This window comes from Oncorhynchus kisutch, linkage group LG13 (assembly GCF_002021735.2).
Source record: "Oncorhynchus kisutch isolate 150728-3 linkage group LG13, Okis_V2, whole genome shotgun sequence".
NCBI lineage: Eukaryota > Metazoa > Chordata > Actinopteri > Salmoniformes > Salmonidae > Oncorhynchus > Oncorhynchus kisutch.
In genome coordinates, this window is record NC_034186.2 from 52,207,553 (window position 1) to 52,229,168 (window position 21,616).

Genomic DNA, 21,616 nt, shown 5'->3' on the forward strand with positions numbered 1-21,616 from the left:
TTTTAGTGTAAAGGCTGTTTGAAAAGACAACCTGAAATTTCTGCCTGTTTTGGTGGGTTTGCGTTTTGGGCTAATAGAACAATAAGGAAGAGAGTTCCAAACCTCTCTGCCAATAACAACTAGTTTTCAGTTTTCCCCTCCCCACTCCCAGACAGTCCTAACAAAGTTCTTGCTTGAGAAATTTCACTGTACTAAGAAGCTATTTATTTGTCTTTTTGACCATTTGAATTAAAAACAATCACAGTATGGTACTTAATTGTTACCCAGAAATGATTTGATTTTGAGTTCAAAACTGAGAAACAAGGCTAAGAGGAGATAATGTGTTTTAAGCCTCAAGAAGACATTGAGCCTTCCTTTCATCAGATTCCTGCCAGATCTGATGACCTCATTATTTCTTATTAGTCTCCCAGAGGCACCTAGACGAGACATTGGAGGTGGCACAGAGGTTAATCCCAAAGAGGGCTATAACCTGCAATAACCTGCTCATATATATATATATAACTATGGCTCTGTCTGAACTTAGCCTCTCTGTTCCCTATCTATCTTGACAGAGGGAAATCTGTCTGTTGTGGCGTCTCCCCCCACCTCTTCTTCCGAGGACCTTTGACCTCGATCACTGACTAAGAGGAAGGTCTTCATCTTGGGAGTCTCTCCCTTGTCAGAGCTATATGCATATGTCATATCTGTAAAGGAATGACGTATCTTGTATCTTATCTGATAAGGAGTATGACAGGAATTGCTACCACCAGTGTTGGCTAATAAATGTGACTATAAGCTTGATTTTGACATCTAACCTCAGTAAAAAAAAGAAATGTCCTCTCACTGTCAACGTTTATTTTTGGCAAACTTAACATGTGTAAATATTTGCATGAACATAACAATATTCATCAACTGAGACATAAACTGAACAAGTTTCACAGACATGTGACTAAGAGAAATGGAATAATGTGTCCCTGAACAAAGGGGGGGGGGGGGGGGGGGGGGTCAAAATCAAAAGTAACAGTATCTGGTGTGGCCACCAGCTTCATTAAGTACTGCAGTGCATCTCCTCCTCATGGACTGCACCATATTTGCTGTGAGATGTTACCCCACTCTTCCACGAAGGCACCTGCAAGTTCCCGGACATTGCTAGGGGGAATGGCCCTAGCCCTCACCCTCCGATCCAACAGGTCCCAGACTTGCTCAATGGGATTGAGATTCAGGCTCTTCGCTGGCCATGGCAGAACACTGACATTCCTGTCTTGCAGGAAATCACGCACGGAACGAGCAGTATGGCTGGTGGCATTGTCATGCTGGAGGGTCATGTCAGGATGAGCCTTGCAGGAAGGGTACCACATGAGGGAGGAGGATGTCTTCCCTGTAACGCACAGCGTTGAGATTGCCTGCAATGACAACAAGCTCAGTCCGATGATGCTGTGACACAACACAACAGAACATGACGAACCCTCTGCCTCCAAATCGATCCCGCTCTCGAGTACAGGCCTTGGTGTAACACTCATTCCTTCTACGATAATTTCTACGAAGACGAGGTCCTGAAAAAGGGATGTTTCTTTTTTTTGCTGAGTTTATATTGTAAGATGAACTTTAACGTTGTGGCACTCGTTAGTCGTGTGTGTTTCGGTGTACCAGCGTCTCCACTGCTGTTTGTTGTCAATAACAGCAGGTAGCGCAACAAGCCGGTGCTTGAGAGTGTAGTAGCGCCAGATCTTCTTTTTTCTTTTATTTCTTTCGAGCGAAAGAAAGAGACTCAGGTGATGACAAGCCTGGGAAGGCTTGTGTTTGAGGGGTAAAGAGGAGCGCTACTTTCCAATTTGCTCCTTTGATTTATTGGCTGTTGGGTCCCTGTCTTGGGCCTGACGTGTATTGACACCGAGCCCCACCGATATCTAATTTCAGTGGGAACAAAGAGAGGAGAGAGGGATGAGAGCTTAAAAAGTAGGGAAGAGGGAGGAGAGCGGGCGAGCGCATCCTGCCTTTGTGTGGGCCTCTGCCTTACCTCCCCCTGTTTCACTCATTCCATGCCAAAATCTCTACAGCACTGTGTAACTCTAGTGGCCCTGTGTGTTTATCAAACAAGAGATAAGCAAGTGGGTGTGTGATATGTTGGACCAGGGATGAGATAATGAGAAGGCAGAAATGTCTATATAGTAAATGTTGGCTGCCTTCCATGTGTAGTTAGAACAAAACAAACTAGGTCGTCTTCAATTGGCACCAAACGGAATAAAACTTGTTGTACTTGTCCAGTGTAGGGCAATTCCACTGTAACATAGTTATGCTGAGACTCAGATTTTTCACTTTAAAATGTACAGTATATCCAACAAAAACCAACGATTGCAAAATTAAACACACAGAATGACGGTTTGTGGCATCGTTCTGTTACCAAACTTCTCCATGTGTTTTTGTAAAAATGTTCAGTGGAAATTGTTATAAGTAGTCCTTGTGCATAGAGTTGAATTGTCTGTTTAACTTTGCAGCCATTGTTTTTTGTTGGACATACATTTTAAAGCACAACTCCGCTGCCGAGTCTCAGCATCACTCTGTTACTGTGGAATTGCCCTACAGTGTGCCCTAATGAACACAACACAGGAGTGCAGTGAGGTCTTACAGGCTGCCTCAGACCACCTCTTGAATCTGAGAGTGTCTGTTGTATGCCTCCATTTACCACATCCGTACATCCGTTCCAGTAGCACTGAATTTATACTGTTCCTACCCCAACATCCAGTTTCTGCAAATCACAGCTGGTTGTCACATATGGTTGTCACCTCCAGAGAGTTTCTCTCCTTTCCTTAATACAAGCGATAAAAGCGTATATTAAATGACATTATATTGCCCTAGGCTGCACTGTGCTTTTACCATTAGATAATTATAGCTAATAATTGTAGCTGAATTTTATTCATGTTCCCTAAGATAAAAACATTTTTTTTACAGCTTTTTTGTTACTTATACATACATTTGACATATTACATGTTACATACTACATGTTACATACTACATTTTACATACTACATGCATGGTACTTTTATATACAGCTTTCACGTGACAAATATATTATGTATACATGCAGTACAAACATATATATATACATGGATACATACATACATACACACATACATATATATATATATATATATATATATATATATATATATATATATTTTTTTTTTTTTATCTCTCCATTGAACCTCACTGGATATAAGCCTACAATAGGCCTATACATATCACGTCAGGAACATCATTCATTAAACTTTGATGAGGGTGATAATCAAGCATTATGCCAATGACCAGCCAGAGAGCCAATAGATACTGTATCTAGGTAAAGAATCAAGAACAGTGTGGATGCTGGTATTCGAACATCTTGTCATCCTGTCATCTTTTCAGAAGGTAGGCGACAGGGGTGACAGCGAGATGGGTGTGTCCCCAACCAACTCTGATTTGAGTGTGGTTCGTGTATGTGACATGTTTGTATGTGTGTCTGTGTGTGTGTGTGTGTCTGTTTGCATATGTGTGTATAATTATTTGTGTGTGTGTGCGTGTGTACTTGTGTGTGTTTGCAGCGGGTTTGTTTAGACTGGTCAGGATTGGAAAAGCGTGAGAGACAGAGTGAGTGGGTAGAGGCCATACTTAGGGGTTCAAAGTGAAAAGGGGAGGGACCTCCGTCGTGGCGGAGGAATGCAGAGCGAGCAGAGGAGGCCTGATGGTTAGCTGGAGATGGTGTAATTAAGGGGCGTGATTGTGAGAACCTTCTCCGGGCCCTCAAACGGGTCCTAGATAAAAGAGTCTTGGGCCTTGTACTCTGTATCTGTTACATGTGGATAATTACTTCAACACACACTCACATGCACACATGGTGACTCTCCGGGAGACACAGGACCAGATGCCACCACCATACCTGCAAAAAGCCTAGTAGAGCGAGTGATAGAGATGACTGCTGCTAGTTGGCTAGCCTATAGGCCAGTGGAGGCTGGTGGGAGGAGCTATAGGAGAATGGGCTCATTGTAATGGCTGAAATGGAATTGATGGATCAGAGTCAAACATGTGGTTTTTATATGTTTGATATGCTTGATACGTTCCATTAATTCCATACCAGCCATTACAATTAGCCCATCCTCCTATAAGTCCTCCCACCTCCTCTAATATAGATTGGTTGGCTAACCCCAATCAGGCCACTTAGGGATTCTGAGGAGTGTCATAAATTAGACAGCTCGGGTGAGGGCTTCCTTTTAATCATGCAGCCCAGTGCGTCGACGCCGTCGGTGCAGCTCATGTCATTTGGGCCCCTGCCTGAAAGTGCTAATTGCAGAGTAAAAGGCTTGATGACACATCGCCCTCGCCGCACAGTGCAGCGTTTCAGCCCGGCAGGGTGGGGCGTGGGACGATAAGTGTGGCGTTGTGTTTCTCACCAAAGACATCAGTGTTGGTTAGTTAGTTTGGCAGGGGCTCGCAATGTTTTTGTTCCCCAACCCAAACTAACACAAAACCGAGGATTCTATCACAGCTGTATGCCAGCTTCCTAATCACAAAAAGTTCCTTCTTACCCCCATCAATGATGCAATATCTGATAACACTAAGCTAAGAATAAACCATATCTAACATAAGTTGAAGGCATGGGTAACACTAACTTGCTTAAAAAATATATTTAAAACCAAAACAAAATATAATCCTTCAAACCCATGTGGCTAGAACATGACAACCAGGCCCAGACCTCTGTGTTGTCTCCAGACTGTTGGATGTCAGGCTTTGTGATCTGTTTTCCTGCCTGTGTTGAAAGGGGTCACAGTGAGGTAACGTTTCGCTAACTTTGCTGTTGTTATTTCACAGTTCGCACCCTTCCCCCGCTCACACTGAAAACCGAGTGTGCTGAAATACAGCACAGCCCTGGAGAGATATGATTATATCATTCACAGGACATCAACACAGAGGCTTTCTTTTTGGAGGGGGGCGGTTATCCTTTCAAAAACTCCATCTCCTTCCCCAAACCCCCTTACTCTTCTATCAACTCCAGATGGTATGAATGTATACTGTACTGTACTGTACCTCTGCCTAGCCCAGGCCTTGCCGAGACCTCTCCTCTCTTCACTTCCCCTCCTCTCCCAGCATCGCCTCTCATCTCGTCTCCTCTTCCTCCCACAGGGTGCAGGATAGATAACTGTGAGTCCTGCTTCAGTAAAGACTTCTGCACGAAGTGCAAGGCAGGGTTTTACCTGCACAAAGGGCGCTGCTCCGAGAAGTGCCCCGAGGGCTTTGCGCCCCTGGAGGACACCAAGGAGTGTGGAGGTAAAAGGGAAAAAGCAAAGACATATGTGCATCTTAAATAGCTCCCTATTCCCTATGTAGTGCATTACTGGGCTCTGGTCCAAAGTAGTGCATTATATAGGGAATAGGGTGCCTTTTTGGAGTAATTCATACTGTGTTTGAAATGTGGAAAGTCAACCATGTGGATCACATTGAGGCAGGATCTCCTAGAACTGATTTGACTTTACCCAACATTCTTTAACCTTCTAACCTCTTGTATATGTTTTTAAATGAGACAGTAGAAGGATGGAAAGGACCACACACCAGGAGGTTATGGCCATCCTAGTCTTTTCAGTATGTACTGTAGTCAACCTTGATTTGGACCCTCCATCGAGTATCCCTGGTGTTACCCTTTAATGACTCCTGTCTCTCTCCACGCAGAGGGCTGCGAGGTGGGCCAGTGGAGCGAGTGGGGGTCCTGCACCAGGAGAAACAAAACCTGCGGCTTCAAGTGGGGTCTGGAGACGCGGACGCGGCACATCGTGAAGAAGCCTCCCAAGGACACGATACCCTGCCCCACCATCGCCGAGTCCAAGAGATGCAAAATGGCCATTAGGCACTGCAGGAGAGGTAAGACGTAACACCGTATTAGCAGACAGCTGTTTGGGTGGGTAGATGGATAATGTGTGTGTGCGTGTGTTTGTGTCATCCATCTCTATCTTTATGGTGTTTTTGGTCTGTGGTGTGTTTGTCATGTGCAAATCTAGCCTCTCCTCAAGGATTATAGTGCTTTAGAGCAGGGGTGTCAAACTCATTCCATGGAGGGCCTAGTGTCTGCAGGTTTTTTGTTTTTTTTCCCTTTCAATTAAGGCCTAGACAACTAGATATGGGGAGTTCCTTACTAATTAGTGACCTTAATTCATCAATCAAGTACAAGGGAGGAGCGAAAACCTGCAGACCGTCCGTGGAAGGAGTTTGACACCTGTGCTTTAGAGACTTGTATCTAGGGTATGGGGCCAGAACCCCCTCTTGGGAGAAACCATTTCCCCTTTCTGGTCTCAGAGACCCACCAGGTATGTCTGCTGCTCTAGCCCACATTAACTCTGTGTGTCCCTCAAACACAAACCCACCACTTTTTGCCTTTTTTTTAACCTTTTGGTTTTTAGGTGCACAGTGGTATTTTCATGCATGAAATATCCGTATTTTTCCATGGCTGCCCCATTCAAGCCAGCTCTCACCAGGTTTTTCTGGGTATATTTTTCTCTCTCTCTCCCTCTCGTCAGTGGAATTCTTCAGAGTATGAACTGCAGGTTTCCTCAATGGCACTCTCTGTTTCCTCCCATCCATTTGAAAGTTATTTGCGGTACGCACAGCATGTACGTCGACCATTAAATGAAAAGTCAGATCTGGAAATATTTTTTGTGTAAATACAGCTCGGAAAATATTTTTCCTGAAAGTATTCAGTTCTTTACAGATGATTCAAACACACCATTTAGAGTGATGGCCTCATTCAAGTGTGCTTATTGACAAGGTGATGACAGAAAAGCTGTCCCTAACTCAAATATGTCCCTAACTCAGTCAATGGGATTTTGGTTTAGGATATATACACTTCCGTAGGCAAAACAAGGAGATATAGGAGTTAGAGTGACAGAATGGCAGATTTGGTTCAAGCCTTCCTGAAAAATTATGAAAAAGAACATTGTTCAACAAAAGCAGGAAAATATCCTCCTTTCTCTCCAGGATTTTCCTCCATTTTTGGTATTGCATGTTAAATCAGAGTACCGTTTAGTGAGAGAGTAAATAAACTTGAAATAAACCATGATTGTCTCTCCTATTGCAGCAATACTGAGGCAGGCAGTGCTTTCTGGCTTGGAAACTGTCCCACTGGGAAGTTTCTTGACTCTAGCTGGGAATAGACATTGAATTAATGTCAGTGAAAATGACGTGGAAACATTGAAATAATGTGGAAACAAAATTGATTCAAATACTGTGTGCCCAGTGGGGTGATTATGTGTTCCTGTCCTGTTTTTTCTTTAGGAATTTCCCCCTCCTAATTTAGCACTGCTTGCTTGACCTTTTCCAAAGTATTTTATGGTCTTCTTGAATTAAAACCTGGCATTGTTGATCCTGTGTTACTGGCATCAATTATCTAGTCTGAGGTCAGTGATGGGGAGTTTTGTGAAAAGTCTCAATTGAATGCATAGCAAAGCTATTTTTCTGCTTGCCTGTATAAACCAAGTGTGGGGGCCTCTTACGTCCACCTCCCTTATCACTCCTGTCTTATCTTTGATACGGTCATCTATTAGTGTCTTCACCCCATTCAATGTCCACGGGAATGGTCAATGGCCTAAATTTAGTTGTGTAGGTAAAGTTGTCTGTTGTCGTCTGTGTGTGATCTTTTTTGGTTACAAGAATGGCAGAGGTGGCTTGTGTCATAAAGTTTAGTTTTAGACCTAAACGGCACTGTTAACTCCCCGACCCTCAAGCCGCTTAACCCCAAGTGGTAGTGAAAAATCCTATCCCCCCCGAAACTAAGCTTGTGAAACGAAAGACTTGTCCATGTCAAGCTGTTTAAATAAATACTATGTAAAATGGAAGCCATTTAAGTCGGGCGGGATAAGGGAATGCCAAGAAAGCAAAGAAGAAGAAATACTCAGGGTTCCACAAAGCAGAGAGATTCGTTTCAGGCAGGCAACATGGACCCAGTCCCAGTTCCAGACCAACTGACATAGTAAAATAATCACTTCCCATAAGTGATAATAAAGAGTAATCCAATGGGAGGAATGTCTGTATTTCCCTTTGGTGTGCAGGTGACCAGGAAGTGGTCCAAGCCGATGGATGAAGATCAAGAGGTTCATGGAAAGACCTCATTACGAACCGGGTTCGTTATTAAATACCTCCCAATTAACTCTTACATTACAACAGATTCCCGGGACTTTGGGCAGTAAGGCCCTCCAATGCTATCTAATACACCATGGCTTTGCGCCGCAATATAACAAATTCGGTCTTAAGACGTAAATAGGATTATTCCCAGGCTATAATCACAAAGTATGTTTTTTCTTCTAAATATACATGTACAACAAGAAAATAAGTCCCCAACAAGAAAATAAGTCCCCAACAAGAAAATAAGTCAGAGTGTAAACTAGAGTAGAATCTCGATTGACACGAAAGAAAGAAAGGATGGGTTTAAAAAAAATAACATTTAGACTGCATGTCATTTCTTCCCATTGAACACCAGTATTTTGGATAAGTATTGGATTAGATTGCTAAGGATTAAAATGAGACAGGAAATATATATACTACCGTTCAAAGGTTTGGGGTCACTTAGAAATGTCCTTGTTTTGGAAAGAAAAACAACATTTTTATTTCCATTAAAATAACATTAAATTGATCAGAAATGCAGTGTAGACATTGTTAATGTTGTTAATGACTATTGTAGCTGGAAATGGCAAATTGTTTATGGAATATCTACATAGGCGTACAGAGGCCCATTATCAGCAACCATCACTCCTGTGTTCCAATGGCACATTGTGTTAGCTAATACAAGTTTAGCATTTTAAAAGGCTAATTGGTGATCAGAAAACCCTTTTTTCAATTGTTAGCACAGCTGAAAACTGTTGTGAGTAGTACACAGAGTTGTACGAGATCTTCAGTTTCTTGGCAATTTCTCGCATGGAATAGCCTTCATTTCTCAGAACAAGAATAGACTGACGAGTTTCAGAAGAAAGTTCTTTGTTTCTGGCCATTCTGAGCCTGTAATCAAACCCACAAATGCCGATGCTCCAGATACTCAACTAGTCTAAGGGCGGCCAGTTTTATTGCTTCTTTAATCACAACAGTTTTCAGCTGTGCTAACATAATTGCAAAAGGGTTTTCTGATGATCAATTAGCCTTTTAAAATTATAAACTTGGATTAGCTAACACAACGTGCAATTGGAACACAGGAGTGATGGTAGCTGATAATGGGCCTCTGTACACCTATGTAGATATTCAATTTAAAAAATCTGCAGTTTCCAGCTACAATAGTAATTTACAACATTAACAATGTCTACACTGTATTTCTGATCAATTTTATGTTATTTTAATGGACAAAAAATGTGCTTTCCTTTCAAAAACAAGGACATTTCTAAGTGACCCTAAACTTTTGAACGGTAGTGTATATTTATATACACTTGCTAAAAAAAATAAAGGGAACACTTAAACAACACAATGTCACTCCAAGTCAATCACACTTCTGTGAAATCGAATTGTCCACTTAGGAAGAAACACTGATTGACAATAAATTTCACATGCTGTTGTGCAAATGGAATAGACAACAGGTAAATTATAGGCAATTAGCAAGACACCCCCAATAAAGGAGTGGTTCTGCAGGTGGTGACCACAGACCACTTCTCAGTTCCTATGCTTCCTGGCTGATGTTTTGGTCACTTTAGAATGCCGGCGGTGCTTTCACTCTAGTGGTAGCATGAGACAGAGTCTACAACCCACACAAGTGGCTCAGGTAGTGCATCTCATCCAGGATGGCACATCAATGCGAGCTGTGGCAAGAAGGTTTGCTGTTTCTGTCAGCGTAGTGTCCAGAGCATGGAGGCGCTACCAGGAGACAGGCCAGTACATCAGGAGACGTGGAGGAGGCCGTAGGAGGGCAACAACCCAGCAGCAGGACCGCTACCTCCGCCTTTGTGCAAGGAGGAGCATGAGGAGCCCTGCAAAATGACCTCCAGCAGGCCACAAATGTGCATGTGTCTGCTCAAACGGTCAGAAACAGACTCCATGAGGGTGGTATGAGGGCACGACGTCCACAGGTGGGGGTTGTGCTTACTGCCCAACACCGTGCAGGACGTTTGGCATTTGCCAGAGAACACCAAGATTGGCAAATTCGCCACTGGCACCCTGTGCTCTTCACAGATGAAAGCAGGTTCACACTGAGCACATGTGACAGACGTGACAGTCTGGAGATGCCGTGGAGAACGTTCTGCTGCCTGCAACATCCTCCAGCATGACCGGTTTGGCGGTGGGTCAGTCATGGTGTGGGGTAGCATTTCTTTGGGGGGCCGCACAGCCCTCCATGTGCTCGCCAGAGGTAGCCTGACTGCCATTAGGTACCGAGATGAGATCCTCAGACCCCTTGTGAGACCATATGCTGGTGCGGTTGGCCCTGGGTTCCTCATAATGCAAGACAATGCTAGACCTCATGTGGCTAGAGTGTGTCAGCAGTTCCTGCAAGAGGAAGGCATTGATGGCATTGATGGACTGGCCCGCCCGTTCCCCAGACCTGAATCCAATTGAGCACATCTGGGACATCATGTCTCGCTCCATTGCACCACAGACTGTCCAGGAGTTGGCGGATGCTTTAGTCCAGGTCTGGGAGGAGATCCCTCAGGAGACCATCCGCCACCTCATCAGGAGCATGCCCAGGCGTTGTAGGGAGGTCATACAGGCATGTGGAGGCCACACACACTACTGAGCCTCATTTTGACTTGTTTTAAGGACATTACATCAAAGTTGGATCAGCCTGTAGTGTGGTTTTCCACTTTCATTTTGAGTGTGACTCCAAATCCAGACCTCCATGGGTTGATAAATTTGATTTCCATTGATAATTTTTGTGTGATTCTGTTGTCAGCACATTCAACTATGTAAAGAAAAAAGTATTTAATAAGAATATTTAATTCATTCAGATCTAGGATGTGTTATTTTAGTGTTCCCTTTATTTTTTTGAGCAGTGTATATTTTACATGTATGTAGATATACACTATTTATGTTCATGTTTATCTGATCGCCTCCGGTTTGCATTTCTATGTGCTTAAATAACACTGGAAGTCATTTACAGATTCATTTCCCCCAGCTTAACCCTGACGCACATTGCCCAGAGTCGAGGATCTTTCTTCCTCCGTGTCTTCTGTGAGACATAATCCCTTATCAAATAAACATACATGGAGAGAGATAGTCAAAGCCCAGATAATGTCAAGGACGTCAAGAAACAAAGCATTTCTCAACGAAATGCGAAGATGCGTCTAAATACAGTGCCTTGCAAAAGCTTTCATCCCCATTGGCCTTTTTCCTGTTCTGGTCATTACAACCTGTAATTTAAATTGATTTTAATTAGGATTTAATGTGTTGGACATACACAACATAGTCCAAATTGGTGAAGTGATATGAAATATCACGCAAAAAAAAAACTGAAAAGTGGTGCATTCATATGTTTTCACCTCCTTTGCTATGAAGCCCCTAAATAATATCTGTTGCAACCAATTACCTTCAGAAGTCACATAATTAGTTAGATTGTACACAGGTGAACTTTATTTAAGTGTCACCTGATCTCAGTATATATACAGCTGTTCTGAATGGCCCTAGAGCCTGCAAACACCACTAAGCAAGGGGCACCACCAAGGACCACTTTAAGCCGTACACTTCACAGAGCTGGGCTTTACGGAAGAGTGGCCAAAAAAAAGCTATTGCTTAAAGAAAAAAAAGCAAACAAGTTTGGTGTTCACCAAAGGCATGTGGGAGACTCCCCAAACATATGGAAGAAGGTACTCTGGTCAGATGAGAATATAATTGAGCTTTTTGGCCATCAAGAAAAACGCTATGTCTGGCGCAAACCCAACACCTCTCATCACCCAGAGAACATCATCCCCACGGTGAAGCATGGTGGTGTCAGCACCATGCTGTGGGGATGTTTTTCATCGGCAGGGACTGGGAAACTAGTCAGAATTGAAGGAATCATAGATGGTGCTAAATACAGGGAAATTCTTGAAGAAAACCTGTTTCAGTCTTCCAGAGATTTGAGTGGGACGGAGGTACACCTTCCAGCAGGACAATGACCCTAAGCATACTGCTGAAGCAACACTTGAGTGGTTTAAGGGGGAAACATTTAAATTTCTTGGAATGGCCTAGTCAAAGCCCAGACCTCAATCCAATTGAGAATCTGTGGTATGACTTAAAGATTGCTATACACCAGCGGAAGCCATCCAACTTGAGGAGTTGGAGCAGTTTTGCCTTGAAGAATGGGCAGAAATCCCAGTGGCTAGATGTGCCAAGCTTATAGAGACATACCCCAAGAGACTTGCAGCTGTAATTTATGCATAAGGTGGCTCTAAAAACTATTGACTTTGGGGGGTGAATAGTTATGCACACTGAAGTTTTTTATTTATTTATTTTATTCTTATTTTGTTGTTTGTTTCACAATAAAAAATGTTTTGCATCTTCAAAGTGGTAGGCATTTTGTGTAAATCAAATGATACAACCCCCCCAAAAAAATCCATTTTAATTCCAGGTTGTAAGGCAACAAAATAGAACAAATGCCCAGTGGGGTGAATACTTTCGCAAGGCACTGTATATAGTCATGACATCTCACCGTACTGTATAAACAATATGATATAGTTTTCTCTTCCACCACCTTGTTTCAATTTATTTTCCATACTGATATTGACCTAATAGCTAGCCACTGGGCATAAACTGGTTGAATCAACGTTGCTTCAACGTAAGTTGTCAACATATTGTGATGTGGAAAATACATTGGATTTGAAAAAAGTTATCAAAGTAAACTGTTGTTTTGAGGGTGAAACATCAATGACAGTATTATGTGAACATAGTAACCACATTTCAACAGAGACAAACCTTGTTTAAAATAAGTTGAATTTGTACCTTTTTTTAAACAACATCTTCAACATTATATCCGGTATGAGAAAAAACAATATGCTCGGCAGCACCTCTTACTGGAGAATGTATCTATCTACAGCTACCCTTTGGTCTCCCATTCAGGATTTTAACCAAGCACAGCCCTACTTTGCTCCGATGTTTATCACTGACTATTATCAATGTGCTATCGTGAGAATGATTGTTGATTAATCTCCACTTAAAAATGAAATAGATTCACTGTTTCTATCGAAGTCATTCCAAAGGGTAGGTTTAGTTTATTAAGGATCCCCATTAGCTACTGCACATGCAGCAGCTACTCTTCCTGGGGTCTATATAAAACTAACAAATACATGACAACCTACAGAACTGTAATAGACAAGAACAACATAAGATATTACATTAAATAATACATTTTTATAAGAGTTATATAGGAAAGACACCAAGAGACAACAAAATACCATTTACACACTATTCATATATTCAAATTCTTATATCCATTACAGTAAAACTAGATATTTAGAAAGAGGAGAGGTGTTGTGACACAATATTCTGTTTTATCTGTTTTTAAAGCTACATTTTGCATGAGTAACCTCTGGTGACAGAGCATTTCACGATGACATGGCTCTATACATAACTGATCGACACATTAAATCTGTTCTTGGTTTGGGGACTGTGAAGAAACCTGTAGTGTCGTGTCAGTACAGTGCAGTACAGTGCAGTACAGTGCCTTGCGAAAGTACTCGGCCCCCTTGAACTTTGCGACCTTTTGCCACATTTCAGGCTTCAAACATAAAGATATAAAACTGTATTTTTTTGTGAAGAATCAACAACAAGTGGAACACAATCATGAAGTGGAACGACATTTATTGGATATTTCAAACTTTTTTAACAAATCAAAAACTGAAAAATTGGGCGTGCAAAATTATTCAGCCCCCTTAAGTTAATACTTTGTAGCGCCACCTTTTGCTGCGATTACAGCTGTAAGTCGCTTGGGGTATGTCTCTATCAGTTTTGCACATCGAGAGTTTTGCACCATTCCTCCTTGCAAAACAGCTCGAGCTCAGTGAGGTTGGATGGAGAGCATTTGTGAACAGCAGTTTTCAGTTCTTTCCACAGATTCTCGATTGGATTCAGGTCTGGACTTTGATTTGGCCATTCTAACACCTGGATATGTTTATTTTTGAACCATTCCATTGTAGATTTTGCTTTATGTTTTGGATCATTGTCTTGTTGGAAGACAAATATTTGGTTGCGTTGACAACCAAACAATTCAATATCACTTTTGAAATAAAATAAATTGCCTATTAACTTGTCGACTATTAACAAATTACATGTTGGATTCACGTCTTCAACTCAGAGGCTGCGATGGAACTATCCAAGCAGTAAATGCATCTCCTTTAAACGTAGATCCTTTTTGTGTTGTCAACCAAACACAATTCAATATTACTTTTACAGGAAACAGCCTAAAGTTAAGGCTATCTTACAAACGAATGTAACATTCAACCTCAAATGTAGTTACACATCCATGGCCATATTTTGAGGTTACTATTACTATACATTTCTTATGTAATTATATAAAGTGCGCATGTTTAAGATGGCATGAATAGGTTGTCGCAGGTTTGTGAAATCTTCACAATCGCTGTAATAATCTGTGCAGAATCTGCAATCTGGGTCATTTGGTTGTGCTATTAGATGAAGCACAGTGATTACACATTAATATGTTGTGTAAATAAACATACTATCTGACATTGTATTCTTATTTGAACCTTGTCATGCTTTTAAAATGATTGAAAGCACCGTGATAAACAACTAAACCAAAAATCAGCCATTTTTTTTATTGGAATTTGATGTTGCTTTTAGATGGTTGAAATCATAGCGGGTTAATATAGGTTGTAATCTCATTGATCAATGTCAACCAAATATTACCCAATTATCCACGCTGATATGAGTGGGTATATTCTGACTCCGCTAGCATGGCGTCACTGCAACCTGGACTCAGGGGTAGATCCTCCCTCCTCCTGTAACATTGTGTCTCATGTAACCATTCCGCACGTAACATATCATACTCATTTGAGTGTCCTGCATTTCTGTTAACAGTGTTATGTCTAGTCTATGAGACCAGCCAGCTTGGAGTTACCAGAAAACCAAAGAGTTTATATTTTTGCTCGGCTGCTTCTCCCTGTTAGGCAGTGGTGTGAAGTACTACTTAAATTGTTTTTTTGAGATATCTGTACTTTTATTATTTATATTTTTGACAACTTATACTTTTACTTCACTACATTCCTAAAGAAAGTCATGTACTTTTTACTCCATACATTTTCCCTGACACCAAAAAGTACTCATTACATTTCGAATGCTTAGCAGGACTGGAAAATTGCCGAAATTCATGCACTTCTCAAGAGAACATCCCTGGTCATCCTTCCTGCTTCTGATCTGGCAGACTCACTAAACACATATGCTTCATTTATAAATTATGTCTTAAGTGTTGAATTGTGCCCCTGGCTATCCATAAATTAAAAAAATTAAGAAACTTGTGGCGTCTGGTTTGCTTAATATAAGGAATTTGAAATGAGTTATACTTTTTTTTTTTTTTTTTTTTTTTAATTTTTTTTTGGCAATTACATTTACTTTTGCTACATAAGTATATTTAAAACCAAATGCGTTTAGACTTTTACTCAAGTAGTATTTTACTTGGTGACTTCACTTTTACTTAAGTCATTTTCTATTAAGGTATCTTTATTTTTTACTCAAGTATGACAACTGGGTACCTTTTCCACCACTGCGTTTGGGTGCCAGTTTTCTTCTCCTCACCTCTTCCCCCCCTCAGGGTAGGTAGACAGACTGCTGTTCTGTTGCTTCCATCTTCTCCTCTCTCCCCAGGGTGGTCTGCTGAAAGGGCCATAAACATGCCTTATTAGTAGCTGTTCCATTGGCCTCTGCAATGAGACACTGTCTTCTCCCTCTCTCTCGCACACGCGTGCGCTTTCGCAGTCTCCAGCTTTCTCTCCCCTCTCTTTCCATCGCTGTCTCTTTCTGTGCACTTACTCTCTGTCTCTGGAGTCAGAACCTGCTCAATATTGAAGCTATTAGGATTCTCCCTCAGGGGACTTCCCAGCAATCCTGTCATCAGATTCACTGGTTTTACAAACAGGCATGTGACAAGTACATCTCTCTCTCTCAAATTCAATAGGCTTTAATGGCATGATGACAAGGTCAATGTTGCCAAAGCAAAGTGATACACAACAATAAGAATTGAAAAAAAATTATGTTCACAAATCTAATTCAAGAAACAAAATTGTCTATTAAAGTACTTGGAGAAACTAGTACAAACAAATGTAATGTTTCTTCCCTTCGCTTGTGGCAAGCTGTGACATGTTGTGCGGCACACTCATACACATCAGACCTTTCCCCAAAAGTATAGAGTATAAGTTTCTCTTTGTTTGATTGTTCTGTGAATGTGGACATTTAATGTTTTCATTTGGGGAAGAAGGAATCTCTAACCAATATGTATTTGGGGCAGAAGATTAGAAAGTGTTCTTCGACTTCTATTTCTCCCGACCCACAGTGATGACATAGTCACTCTGGCCAGCCATGTGTTTTTTTTAATGGCGTCCTGTTTCAATTGCCAGGCTATGATGACTAATTCTGTATTTAGTTAAAGATTAAATCTGCATTAGGCGGAAACAGCACAATTCACCCCACCACCGTTGTTATTGTTTTTGTTGCCAAGCTGAAGAGACGTTGCGCAGCATGGTATAAGCAATTGCTGTACATATTGTGCTCTTGCAAGGATTTCAGTTGGGGGTGGGGGGAAAAGTATTTGTTGTTTGCAGTAACTTCTTTGTTGTTGTAATATTGCAAATGTGCGTGGCAGTGTCACCATTAAGGATTTCAGCTTCAAGGTTTTGCTTTGTTTGGGGTCTTTTAAACAGGTTAAGTACAGTGGCTTGTGAAAGTTTTCACCCCCTTGGCATTTTTCCTATTTTGTTGCCTTACAACCTGGAATTAAAACGGATTTGGGGGGGGGGGGGTTGTTGTATCATTTGATTTACACAACATGCCTACCACTTTTGAAGATGCAAAATATTTTTTATTTTGAAACAAACCAGGAATAAGACAAAAAAAACTGAACTTGAGCGTGTATAACTATTCACCCCCCCAAAGTCAATACTTTGTAGAGCCACCTTTTGTAGCAATTACAGCTGCAAGTCTCTTGGGGTATGTCTCTATAAGCTTGGCACGTCTAGCCACTGGGATTTTTGCCCATTCTTCAAGGCAAAACTGCTCCAGCTCCTTCAAGTTGGATGGGTTCCGCTGGTGTACAGCAATCTTTAAATCATACCACAGATTCTCAATTGAATTGAGGTCTGGGCTTTGACTAGGCCATTCCAAGACATTTCAATGTTTCACCTTAAACCACCCGAGTGTTGCTTTAGCAGTATGCTTAGGGTATTTGTCCTGCTGGAAGGTGAACCTCCGTCCCAGTCTCAAATCTCTGGAAGACTGAAACAGGTTATCTTCAAGAATTTCCCTGTATTTACCTGCCTATGAAAAACATGGATGGTGTTCTCAGGGGGGGGGGGGGGGGGGGGGGGGGTGTTGTTATCTCTGGTCTCTTTGTTGCCTCTCTGATTAATGCCCTCCTTGCCTGGTCTGTGAGTTTTGGTGAGCGGCCCTCTCTTGGAAGATTTGTTGTGGTGCCATATTCTTTCCATTTTTTTATCATGGATTTAATGGTGCTCCGTGGGGGGCTCAAAGTTCAGGTAATTTTTTTGTAACCCAACCCTGATCTGTACTTCTCCGCAACTTAGTCCCTGACCTGTTTGGAGAGCTCCTTGGTCTTCATAGTGTCGCTTGCTTGGTGGTGCCTCTTGCTTAGTGGTGTTGCAGACTCTGGGGCCTTTCAGAACAGGTGTATACAGTGGGGAGAACAAGTATTTCATAACATGCTAAATCGGCAGTGTTTCCCTACTTACAAACATGTAGAGGTCTGTCATTTTTATCATAGGTACACTTCAACTTCAAACTTCAAATCTAAAGCAAAAACATTGTATGATTTTTAAGTAATTAATTAGCATTGTATTGCATACATAAGTATCTTATTACTTCACCTACCAACCAGTAAGAATTCCGGCTCTCACAGACCTGTTCGTTTTTCTTTAAGAAGCCCTCCTGTTCTTCACTCATTACCTGTATTAACTGCACCTGTTTGAACTCGTTACCTGTATAAAAGACACCTGTCCACACACTCAATCAAACAGACTCTAACCTCTCCACAATGGCCAAGACCAGAAAGCTGTGTAAGGACATCAGGGATAAAACTGTAGACCTGCACAAGGCTGGGATGGGCTACAGGACAATTGGTAAGCAGCTTGGTGAGAAGGCAACAACTGGCGCAATTATTTGAAAATGGAAGAAGGTCAAGATGACGGTCAATCACCCTCGGTCTGGGGCTCCATGCAAGATCTCACCTCGTGGGGCATCAATGATCTTGAGGAAGGTGAGGGATCAGCCCCAGAACTACACGGCAGGACCTGGTCAATGACCTAAAGAGAGCTGGGACCACAGTCTCAAAGAAAACCATTAGTAACACAATACGCCGTCATTGCTTAAATTCCTGCAGCAAGGTCCCCCTGCTCAAGCCAGCGCATTTCCAGGCCCGTCTGAAGTTTGCCAGTGACCATCTGGATGATCCAGAGGAGGAATGGGAGAAGATAATGTGGTCTGATGAGACAAAAATAGAGCTTTTTGGTCTAAACTCCACTCGCAGTGTTTGGAGGAAGAAGAATGATGAGTACAACCCCAAGAACCCCATTCCAACCTTGAAGCATGGAGGTGGAAACATCATTCTTTGGGGATGCTTTTCTGCAAAGGGGACAGGACGACTGCACCATATTGAGGGGAGGATGGATGGGGCCATGTATCATGAGTTCTTGGCCAACAACCTCCTTCCCTCAGTAAGAGCATTAAAGATGGGTCGTGGCTGGGTCTTCCAGCATGACAATGACCCAAAACACACAGCCAGGGCAACTAAGGAGTGGCTCCGTATGAAGCATATCAAGGTCCTGGAGTGGCCTAGCCAGTCTCCAGACCTGAACCCAATAGAAAATCTTTGGAGGGAGCTGAAAGTCCGTATTGCCCAGCAACAGCCCCGAAACCTGAAGGATCTGGAGAAGGTCTGTATGGAGGAGTGGGCCAAAATCTGCAGTTTGTGCAAACCTGGTCAAGAACTACAGAAAACGTATGATCTCTGTAATTGCAAACAAAGGTTTCTGTACAAAATATTAAGTTCTGCTTTTCTGATGTATCAAATACTTATGTCATGCAATAAAATGCAAATTAATTACTTAAAAATCATACAATGTGATTCCGTCTCTCACAGTTGAAGTGTACCTATGATAAAAATGACAGACCTCTACATGCTTTGTAAGCAGGAAAACCTGCAAAATCGGCAGTGTATCAAATACTTGTTCTCCCCATTGTATATACTGAGATCATGTGACACTTAGATTGCACACAGGTGGACTTTAACTAATTATATGACTTCTGAAGGTAATTGGTTGCACCAGATCTTACTTAGGGGCTTCATAGCAAGTGATTTTTTTACTTCACCAATTTGGACTATGTTGTGTATGTCCATTACATGAATTCCAAATAAAAATACATTTAAATTACAGATTGTAATTCAACAAAATAAGAAAAATGCCAAGGGGGTGAATACTTTTGCAATGCACTGTATTCAGTGAAGTATCTTTCCAATGCTTGATATCATTCCATCTTTCTCTGACCTTTGACCTCACTCCGTCAATGTACAGTTGGAGTCGGAAGTTTATATACACCTTAGCCAAATACATTTAAACTCAGTTTTTCACAATTCCTGACATTTAATCCAATTAAAAATTCCCTGTCTTAGGTCAGTTAGGATCACCACTTTATTTTAGGACTGTGAAATGTCAGAATAATAGTAGAGTTTATTTATTTCAGCTTTGATTTCTTTCATCACATTCCCAGTGAGTCAGAAGTTTACACACACTCAATTAGTATTTGGTAGCATTGCCTTTGAATTGTTTAACTTGGGTCAAACGTTTCGGGTAGCCTTCCGCAAGCTTCCCACAATAAGTTGGGTGAATTTGGGCCCATTCCTTCTGACAGAGCTGGTGTAACAGAGTCAGGTTTGTAGGCCTCCTTGCTCGCACACGCTTTGTCAGGTCTGCCACACAAATTTTCTATAGAATTGAGGTCAGGGCTTTGTGATGGCCAATCCAATACCTTGACTTTGTTGTCCTTAAGCCATTTTGCCACAACTTTAGAAGTATGCTTGGGGTCATTGTCCATTTGGAAGACCCATTTGCGACCAAGCTTTAACTTCCTGACTGATGTCTTGATGTTGCTTCAATATATCCACATCATTTTCCAAATCATGATGCCATCTATTTTGTGAAGTGCAGCAGTCCCTCCTGCAGCAAAGCACCCCCACAACATGATGCTGCCACCCCCCGTGCTTCACGGTTGGGATGGTGTTATTTTGCTTGCAAGCCTCCCCCTTTTTCCTCCAAACATAACGATTTGTCATTATGGCCAAACAGTTCTATTTGTGTTTCATCAGACCAGAGGACATTTCTCCAAAAAGTACGATCTTTGTCCAAATGTGCAGTTGTAAACCATAGTCTGGCTTTTTTATGGCGGTTTTGGAGCTGTGGTATCTTCTTTGCTGAGCGGCCTTTTTGGTTATGTTGATATCGGACTCATTTTACTGTGGATATAGATTATTTTGTACCTGTTTCCTCCAGCATCTTCACAAGGTCCTTTGCTGTTGTTCTGGGATTGATTTGCACTTTTCGCACCAAAGTACGTCCATCTCTAGGAGACAGAACGCATCTCCTTCCAGAGCGGTATGACGGCTGCGTGGTCCCATGGTTTTTATACTTGCGTACTATTGTTTGTACAGATGAATGTGGTGCCTTCAGGCATTTGGAAATTGCTCTCAAGGATGAACCAGACTTGTGGAGGTCTCCAATCTTTTTTCTTGGCTGATTTTCTTTTGATTTTCCCATGATGTCAAGCAAAGAGGCACTGAGTTTGAAGGTAGGCCTTGAAATACATCCACAGGTACACCTCTAATTGATTCAAATTATGTCAATTAGCATACCAGAAGCTTCTAAAGCCATGATATCATTTTCTGGAATTTTCCAAGCTGTTTAAAGGAACAGTCAATTTAGCGTATGTAAACTTCTGACCCCCTGGAATTGTGATACTGTGAATTATAAGTGAAATAATCTGTCTGTGAACAATTTTTTGAAAAATTACTTGTGTCATGCACGAAGTAGATGTCCTAACCGACTTGCCAAAACTATAGTTTGTTAACAGGAAATGTGTGGAGTGGTTGAAAAAACGAGTTTTAATGACTCCAACCTAAGTGTATGTAATCTTCTGACTTCAACTGTATGTGTTCTTATTATTCACTTCCAGCTGTCTAAATTCTACTCTTGGGGCCTCTCTCTCTCTCTCTCTGGAGTCTGAGGCTGCTCAGTATTGATGCCATTAGGATTCTCCCTTAGGAGATTTCACTGCAATCATAAAAATATATAAACACTAATCCTGTCATCAGACTCTTGTTTACAAACAGGGATGTAACAAGTACATCTCTTTATATCCATCTCTCTCGATTTTTTCTCTCTCTCTCGATTTTTTCTCTCTCTCTCTCTCTATTTCTCTCTATTTCTCTCTTTTTCTCTCTCTCTCT

General features: G+C 41.6%; 1 protein-coding gene across 2 annotated transcripts in view; it reads left to right on the forward strand.

Annotated features, from left to right (window-relative positions):
• Positions 1–21,616, forward strand: part of LOC109901500 (R-spondin-2-like) — an 85,732-nt gene that overhangs the window by 42,959 nt on the left and 21,157 nt on the right. For both annotated transcript variants that reach the window (XM_020497499.2, XM_031786536.1), the window contains 2 exons: positions 5,131–5,274; positions 5,674–5,862. In XM_020497499.2, coding sequence (XP_020353088.1) covers positions 5,131–5,274; positions 5,674–5,862 — 333 coding nt within the window. The remainder of the gene's footprint in view (positions 1–5,130; positions 5,275–5,673; positions 5,863–21,616) is intronic.